Raw genomic sequence first — 8,708 nt, 5'->3', positions numbered from 1 at the left:
ACTTGAGTCTGGCTATGGCAATGGAGATGCCAATGTCTGGATTATGGATAAAGAGGGTCGCAGAATGAATACGTCCAACAAGAACAAATTGCACATCTCTTTCTTTGATTTAAGCCACTAAAATAGGAGATACCAGCCTGTGGTACAGTGGAAATGTAAATTCACAAGACACAATCACAAAAAAAAGGATGAATTAAAGGTAGCCAAGCCTTGCCAGTGGTTAGGTACAGCCACTAATGCTACTACTATGGAAAAAACTGTCAAACTAGATACTGTCCTTTGTGTCTCCTGTCTGCTAAGCTCAAGACTTTCCATGATCAGAGACAGAATTTATTGAAAAGTGGAAAGGACACATAGAGGAGCAAGATAAAGGGTTAAGAGTTTCCAGGTGTAACTTTAAGGTATTTCATTGCTGTCACCCAGCGTAGCAAAATCTATCTCAATAGACCCTGTTTACCTAAAGATAAGCCTGTCTTTTCCCCATGGCTGAGCTCGAGTCTGAATAGAATACCCTGCTTGTTTCCTTTCCTCAGTGAAATGGTGCCATTCACTTTAGGAATATTTAGCAGTTCTAGTGGTCTTCTGCTTTGAATGTCTACCCCACACATACTATTTTTCATCCAAATAACCAAAATCTTTTTTCAAATATTTCTAACATTTTCAAAATAAACAGCTCCATGGTTTGCAGGCATGAAATCAGCAAGATTCTCCAAGATGTTTGGTAGGAGTATGGGTTGATTGTTAAGTTTTCTTTCTTTTCCTTCTGTCCACAAAAAATACCCACAAATCCTTAAGAACGTGAGATTATAATACAAGTTCATATACGATAGGATGTATATTTAAGCCTAGGGAAAAACAAGTGTGCAGTTGCAAACAGTCCCCATGTTGTAATCGCGCCTTTTCATCATGCATCTCTGAACATCCATGCCACGTTGAACCGTTTCCCAAAAGACTAGCCCCATTCTTAAACATCATTAATTTCTTTATTACTTCTTGCAACTTAAGAGAAACTAAGCAATTAAAACCTTAGATGCATTCTTCAAGCCCTACAGGAAGAAATCAGCTTTTCAAGATGATCTGATAAAGGAATATCAAGGCAAAATCTCAATATTGTCTTGAAACAGAATTAAATGACTGATATACTCTATTTTTTCTAAATATCTTACGCACAGCAGCCATTTATTGTATGGTTTGCAGTTCTAACAATATTTAATATTAGATGTTGATATGGCTGAATCCCACTAGTTCTGATATAATACCGGTACGTGCATTACTGCAAGTCTGAGGTACATATTTCGCTTTCCTCTGGGCGTTCATTCCCTCAAAACCAGAGTGCTGAATACAGCCAAATGTTGCCCAGGCAGCTGCAAATGAGCCATATGTCCACTTTATTGTGAATCTCTGAATTTCCACTGGGAATGAAATAATAATTCTTTGAGAAATTAAAAAGACTTTTTAGCTGCTAATCTAAAACAGATTATTCTTTTTATCTGATTATTATTGTCAAGAACATTAGCATTCCATTGCAGCAAGGTCAGGGAATTTAGAAGAGTATTAATAAACTAGCACTGGGTTCCCTCATATATTCCCTAAAGTCACATAATACTTGATCAAAAAAAAAGAAGTTAGCTTCTGAGTATAAAAAGAAACTCAGCGCAGCTGTTAATGTGTACTAATTAGCATGGCTGACTTCAGAGCTATGTATCTAATCTTTCAATCAGGCCTGAATGCCTTTCTAAAAGCCTTACCACAGGAAGACTTGATAGACTTTTTTCAGTAATTGCTTTATGCAGTTAAGAACTTCCAAGATAGAATGAGCAGGATAGGCTGCTGCCTTTCGTGATCATCATGGTCTATCTGTAACTAAAATTTATTCATTTTGAAATCATTGCTTCATCCAGTGCACTGATTCTCAAGGGAACAACCCCTCCTGACATACAGGGCTTTGAATCAGGCCCTTTCGGAACAACAAATATTCCTATGTTCTAAACAAAGAGAGGGGAGTATAAAAGCAGTTCTATAGCAGTTTTACAGCAGTTTATTCAAAAAAAAAAGTGATTTCAATACAAAAGCAGTTCCATGGTATTCAAACCTCCCTATTGTCAGAACAAGATGGCAGGTAAAAAAAAATGAAGAGTCACTGCCAGGGACAACCAGACACGTTAGAAAACAACTAGAAAAATGGAGATGTCAAACAGTTCAAATAACTTCATCCAAAACAGAGAGGCTTAGAGACAAAGATTTAAGACAAGGGTTTCACTTGTCTTTGCAGCACCCAAATCTACCATCGTAAATGTTGGAGAAGCCATTTCTCTCTTTTTCTGGGGGTGGGGGAGAAGCAGTGAAGATTTCCTTGCCATTTTCAGAGAACCCCGGCCTGCAAATAAAAAAGGAAGGAAGTCATTGCCCTCTTTTTTTCAACTCAAGTTTATATGGAAGTTGTTCGACTATTCAACAACCACATCCGATCTAAATCCGCACACACTCAGGGCTCCAGAGGTGACTCTGCTCTGCACTCAGGGAGAAGCTCAGTATTGGTTTTGACTTCACTGGAAGCTGGGCTGTGTCCCAGGCTGATGAGGCTCTTTCACTGGAAAGCGGAATGTTTTGAAATTGCCTCAGGCCTTGACCTTATCGTAGGTTGCTGTTAGAGTAAATTCTTACAAGAAGCGCTTCCTTGCCTGCTTGCCCAAGGCCCTCCGAGGCACCTGCAGCTCCCCTGCCCTGGCTGACCAGGACTGGTCAGGAGACTTCATGCTCTGGAGGCACTGCCATCCTACCTGCTCTGCCCTCCCAACGTTTCCCACTTACGTGACAGAACTGCCCTAATCTGTGTGTGTGTGTGCAAGTGTATGTGTATGCGTGTGTGTGTGTGTATATATATATGTGAGTATGGGTGTGCATGCATGCTTTTGGGGGTTGCTGCTTTTCCTAATTAGAAATCTTTCTGAACGCATTGTCATCACCGAGATTGTTGGCTACATAAAAACCCTGAGGGCTCCTTGATCCCAGTGCAGATGGACAGGGAAGGGTAAGCATGTCTAATTTCACCCTACCTCCAAAGCTGGGGAATGCCACACTAAACCACACCACTTCACACCAACATGAAGGTTAGCAGCATCAGTCACTTGAGCTCTGGGGTTCCAACTAATTCTTCTGCCCAAAGCAGAGCCCTCTCAGTTATTGTTTCAACAACCTACTGAAAACATAGTAAAAACTGATCCTTAGGTCAGGACTGCTACATATTACCTCTCAAATCTTCTGTTTGCTGTGAAACCCACACACTGATAAGAATGACTTTAAACTGAATGCTAGAAGAAAGGTGCTCAGAAACCTTTGCTGACAGAGGAGTAGTGGACTCAGCATCGGTGCTGAATTCCCAGCCACATATTTTGTTCTCAATCCTAGCCTTAAAGGTCAGAGTGAGCAGTCACCAATCCCTGTATACCACAAGCAATTAGCAGATGAATCAAACACAATAGTTTTATTATCAGTACCTATCCTCTGGTAATAAAAATGCAGTAGCATAGAGAATGCAAAAACCAAAAGGGTAGGTCCTCAACTGAGAAAAATTGCTGAAGTTAAACTGACTTGGAGATGCTGAAGAAATTACCTCAGATATTTTGTTACCTGGACAAAAACAGAATAGGTCCCACAGAGCGTCCGTTTCAACTCAGCAGCCACTTTGAGAAAACAGACGATGAACTGCAGTCCACTAAGAGCTATCAGAATAGAGAGCAAAATGATGTTCCACTCCACTATGTTAGCAGGTTCAGTGCACCGAGACCAAGCAGGGCGATCTGTGAGGTACCTGTTAGAGAAACAGCCATGTGAAGTATAGTAAATGCAGTGGGTGGGATTCAATTTAAATACACATTATTTTACCTATAATGTATAGAAAAAACATATCAGGTTTTATATGCTTCAAGTTTAGGAGCCAGACTCCAGTCTTTCATTACACCAGCATAACACCTGCATAGGTTTGTCCAACTCAGCTGAGTGAAAAGACTTATTTTCCTCAAACACATCTGCTTCATTAGTTTCCCTGTTAGACACCCAAGTGTTAGAAAGACACTGCCATTTTTTTCAAATGGCAGAAGCCACGTTAAAAATTGGCATTTTCCTTTTATTGATTTAATTTCAGCTTTAGGTTAAGTCCAGCTGACATCAGTGCTGTGCAGAGAGCAGGAACACCCCAACGCCATCATTCTAACCAGTACGTGCAGCCTAAATGGCAGAGCTGAGGTTAAGTGTCACCGCATGCAATTCCCAGTTGTTCTAGAGCCATGCTTTGCATCCTTGACGATCATAATGTGCACAACTGACATGGGCCAGCTGTGCCCTTTTAACTGAGAGATGCTATAGCCTGGAGGTGAATTGCAAGAACCTTTGTTAGACTCACTTGCTCAGTGTCAGCTGCTTTTTTCCTAAACATTCATAACTAAAATGCTTTGAGCCAAATCTGGAGCCCATTATTCAGCATCTGGCCCTTTACATTGAACGTGAACTCTCATTTTTGTATTTCCAGATGGGATGGCAACACTGATGATACGTAGCAGAGATTGCAGGACGCACTTCAGTGTTTTAAAAAAAAAGTTGACTTAAGTCAGAGAAGCCCATAGTTTAGGAACTATTCCTGTTGGATGCTGAAGGAACTTGTTTGTGATCCTCTGACAAATGTAATCCTCAGTGCATTCAAATGCAGCTGGAAGAGCTTGGCATTATATAACCTGAAATATTCAAGTCTTATAAAACTTCGATCTTCTAAAGGGAGAATGTAACATCTCCTGAAAGCAGACTCAGGTTACAGATCTGAATCGAACCTTTCATGCCTCTAGGAGGCTGGGACACGGACACCGCTTTGTCTACCTTGCTTAAGTGCTTTATGAGATACAGCAGCTGTATGTAAAAACTACCAGTGATCAAACCACAGACTTCCTTGAGCTTTAGGAGTTAAAGAAAAACCTATGGAGTTATTAAATATAAACATGCCATCTGTAATCTGTGAACCAAAAACATGAGGAATTTGAGAGAATATTCTGAGATAGTATCCATCTACACGCACTCTAACCTTATATTCTTTACTACACGTATGATTGTGACCACCACCAGATAAAGGACATTTAGCTAGATGGACCTCCAGGTCTGATCAGTACAAAGATTCTTACATTTAATCTTTCCTTGCAAGGAGGCAAATACCTTTCTTTGAGGATTCTGGTGCTCATTCAAGAAGTTGAAAAACCTCACTTGTCAATATAGGTCTTGTGTTCAAGAGACTTTGCCATTTTGTGTAAAACTCAGAGAAAATTTGTCTGACAATTGTTTAGATGAAGAGTTTCTTCCAGAAGAGTTACACTGATGTTTCTTACCCTCCAGCAGTGTCTTTGAAGATATAATCCCATCCACCTGATGAATTGCAGAAGGGGCCTTGGATCAATCCCCAGATAAAAATGATGCAACTGTATCCAGAGAAAGCAGCTCCAAGCACGGCTAGCACAATTGAAATAAAGCTCTGAAGTAAAGAGAGAAAAATATTACTGTGTAGGGCCAGTGTTCACAGCAAATACAGTCATTCAACCTGCTAGCTACTTCCTTGGGCTTGAATTTCACATTTGGTTGTCCCAATCTTCAATATTCAGAAAGAAAAATACCAGATAAAGAATAGTAAGCATACACATACAAAATAAAGGTTAAAACAGAGTTTAAGACAGTTTCACAACTCTCAGTTAAATATTGTTTGGGGGTTTTTTATTTTTTTTTTAAAACTTGCACTTCTGCAAAATTGTTTCCCAAAATGCTAGAGCAACGCAACCACACATTAAACATGTTTGCATCCCAGATAGTGTATATTGAGCTGTTACCAGAAAAAAATAACTTCCAAATAATACAAGCAAGGGGATGAAGCTATTTAGTTGGGGCACTTTGTTGAAGCTCTCAGGACTTCTATGTTCTTATTTTATTTTACAAGGGTTTTTGGGTGGGGTTTTTTTTGGGTTTTTTTTTGCTTATTTTTCTTTCATCCTGCTTATGCATCAGGAGGAAGGAGCTACACTTTCTGTGACCTCTCAAACCAACTTAGAATCCTCCTCTGTGAAAGGAAGCAGAAACAGAGCAGTGAAGAAGGCAGAAGGATGTGCTGGAAACACGGGAGCAGGAGGGCACTCAGAACAAATGCTAAAGAGATGCACAAAAATAGAACACAGACTCACCCTGTAGGTTTTGTTACAGCTCTCACTCTGGCAGCACCGATAGAACACGCTACACTCCAGTGTTATTAGAATTACTGCCAACAGAAGGATCTGTAAGGGGACATTATAAGGTCAGTGAAACAACTGCAGATATTACACCAAAGTTTCCTTCACCCATGGAAGGCAGGGACTGCCTCTGTTATGCTCTGTTGAGATTTTAAAGCTGCTCAGCAGGAGAGCACAATTACTCAAGGCACACCATGGAACTGCACTGTTTTTATTAGGCTGCCACTGTACTTGTTTCTTGTACTTGAAAGACAAGAGCACAATGTCTCCTATCACAGCAAAGTGTTACTAGCATGGACACAGCCTTACCAGTGAAGCTGAAAGAATAAAACCGAGCTCACAAGTAAAAGAATCAATACCAATGAAAGGAAGCATATTTTGTTGATACAACCACATCAGTTCAACAGCTTCTTGCTGGCACAGTTACACGGATCAGGGTATCACCTTCCTTACCAACACAGTTATGCTAGAAAAAGTCAGTAGTACAAGGTTTTCATTAAATTTGCCTACACTTTCATTTGCTTTCTCTGTCAAGTATCCATAGCGTTTTTCTCAGACTATTGGATTTTTTAACTCTGATACTAGAATCGTTTCAATAAATAAGATTTGGACTCCAGAACTGCAGACTGCCACTCAGAGAGGCACTGGTTTGAAAGGGGAAATATGAAAAGGGAATGTTTCCGAATCACAGCACTATCCTCTCAGATGCTGCTGCCTTGTTTGTAACAGGGTAATATACACGTTTTTAATAAATTGGTAATGATCCTAAGGCTAAAAATGCTTCAAAAGATGAATGTCACTGTTGCAGTTAATCTTTTCTCAAATCTTCAACTATGCTTTTCTGTTCAAATTCTCTGCCTGATCGTTTTTTCCTCTGATAAAAAAGATTAGGTTTTTCTTCTGCTTTAGGAAGGATACACAATTTCAAAAGAATGTTTCCTGTTTTAATAAGTCTCCCTGGTCAGCACCTTCATAAAAACACCTTACTTATGCAGACGAGACCTTTTAAAACACTGATTGTGTACATGCACTTTTAGTACATAACCGCTTTCTGTCCCTGAGGCTAAAGTTCTTTATGAAGATACCGAACAGTAAGAGCAGTGGGCAACTCCATGTTAGTTTATTACTGCAGATGAGCATATTACAAATGTAATAGAGAAAATCCTACTATGCCAATCACTGAGACAAGCTTCTGTATTTAGCCTAACAACAGTGGCACTTGATGCACTGTGAACTGTATCCAGTCCTCTAAATACTGGACTGCGTACAGCTCTTAAAAACATTTGAACAGTTATGAGAAGCTTTTTTAGTTTTTGTTTCATTTTGTTTTGGTAAAAGAGCTCTAACTCATCCTCCATAGAGAATTAAATCAACATAGTGCCTGCCTCCATAATAGAAGCGTAAATTACACATAACCAAAAAGCCAGCAGAAAAAAAAAACCAAACACATCAACCCTGCAAAATCACTTACATGAAATTAAATAGTATACGTAGCACATCATTCAGTATATTCACATTTTTTCAGTTTGATTGAGTTTCTCTGCCTGCAGTGTTTTTGTCAAGTAATCCATATTCTCTTTAAAAGCGCAATGACATTGCTGCACAGTAACCCAGGATTATTCGCAGTAGAAGGCAATTCATTAAAAATCCATAGAATCAACACTTACCATCACACCTGAGAAACAGATCCCTTCAAAATACCACACGTAGTTGGGAAGCTGGTAACTGGCAGCATGTGAAGCCTTCCCATTAGGGAAGTATAATAGGATGTTAACAACAATACTCCAAAGTGCAAGAGGTATCAGCAGACAACTCAAACAGCTTCCACATGTCTCTAAAGCCATCTCTCAAGAACTTGAGAAGTTTTGCTCTTCTAAGCTAACAAAAGATTACAAGATTTTAAATATGAAAAGTGTTTTGACCTCCTCAGTTTGATTCAGTCATTTCATATTCACAGGAACCGGGTGACTGGGTATGATTCCAGAGACAGAGAAGTGCTTAACAGTTAGCAGAACAATAGATGAATATCGCTGTCTAAACTCATTGTCCTTTCTAAGCATATGTCTTTAAGTAGCAGTTTCCTTTCTAAAAGATCCTCCTTTATGATCTTCCAAATGAAATATGTCTAGAAGTCAGACTCAGGAAGGAACTTCAAAAATCTCATTTCCTAGTAACTGCTTAGAAACGCACTTCTCCCAACAACACAGATTACGATGCGGATATTCTGTGACATGAAGCAGGTTGCTCAGCCTTGCTGCAGCTCAAAATTTTTTCTACCTTACATGGGGAGGGGGGCTGTCAAATGATAAAATATGTCCAGTCTCTGTACAGAAGGCCACAGATTGCCTCACACTACAGAAGATTAGTACCAGAGCTTGGCAGATACAGCCCTAAGGGTGAACCAACACTTGCTGCTAACTTGGGGCAGCCTCACAAAAACACCAAGCTCAGTCT

The 8,708-nt window shown here is 39.7% G+C and overlaps 1 protein-coding gene across 1 annotated transcript; it reads right to left on the bottom strand.

Annotated features, from left to right (window-relative positions):
• Positions 1-2,076: 2,076 nt before the first annotated feature.
• Positions 2,077-8,190, bottom strand: TM4SF18 (transmembrane 4 L six family member 18). The gene is made up of 5 exons (XM_082319842.1): positions 7,922-8,190; positions 6,210-6,299; positions 5,370-5,512; positions 3,631-3,811; positions 2,077-2,377 (listed from the first exon to the last, which is right to left on the bottom strand). Exons 1-5 carry the CDS (start codon positions 8,096-8,098, stop codon positions 2,363-2,365), a joined length of 606 nt encoding a protein of 201 aa, XP_082175968.1. The 5' UTR covers positions 8,099-8,190; the 3' UTR covers positions 2,077-2,362.
• Between the last annotated feature and the right edge of the window lie 518 nt (positions 8,191-8,708).

Source organism: Platalea leucorodia, assembly GCF_965183815.1.
Source record: "Platalea leucorodia genome assembly, chromosome: 8".
In the NCBI taxonomy this organism is placed as follows: Eukaryota; Metazoa; Chordata; class Aves; order Pelecaniformes; family Threskiornithidae; genus Platalea; species Platalea leucorodia.
Note: the sequence above shows the minus strand (reverse complement) of the source record. Positions and strands in the feature narration are given on the sequence as shown.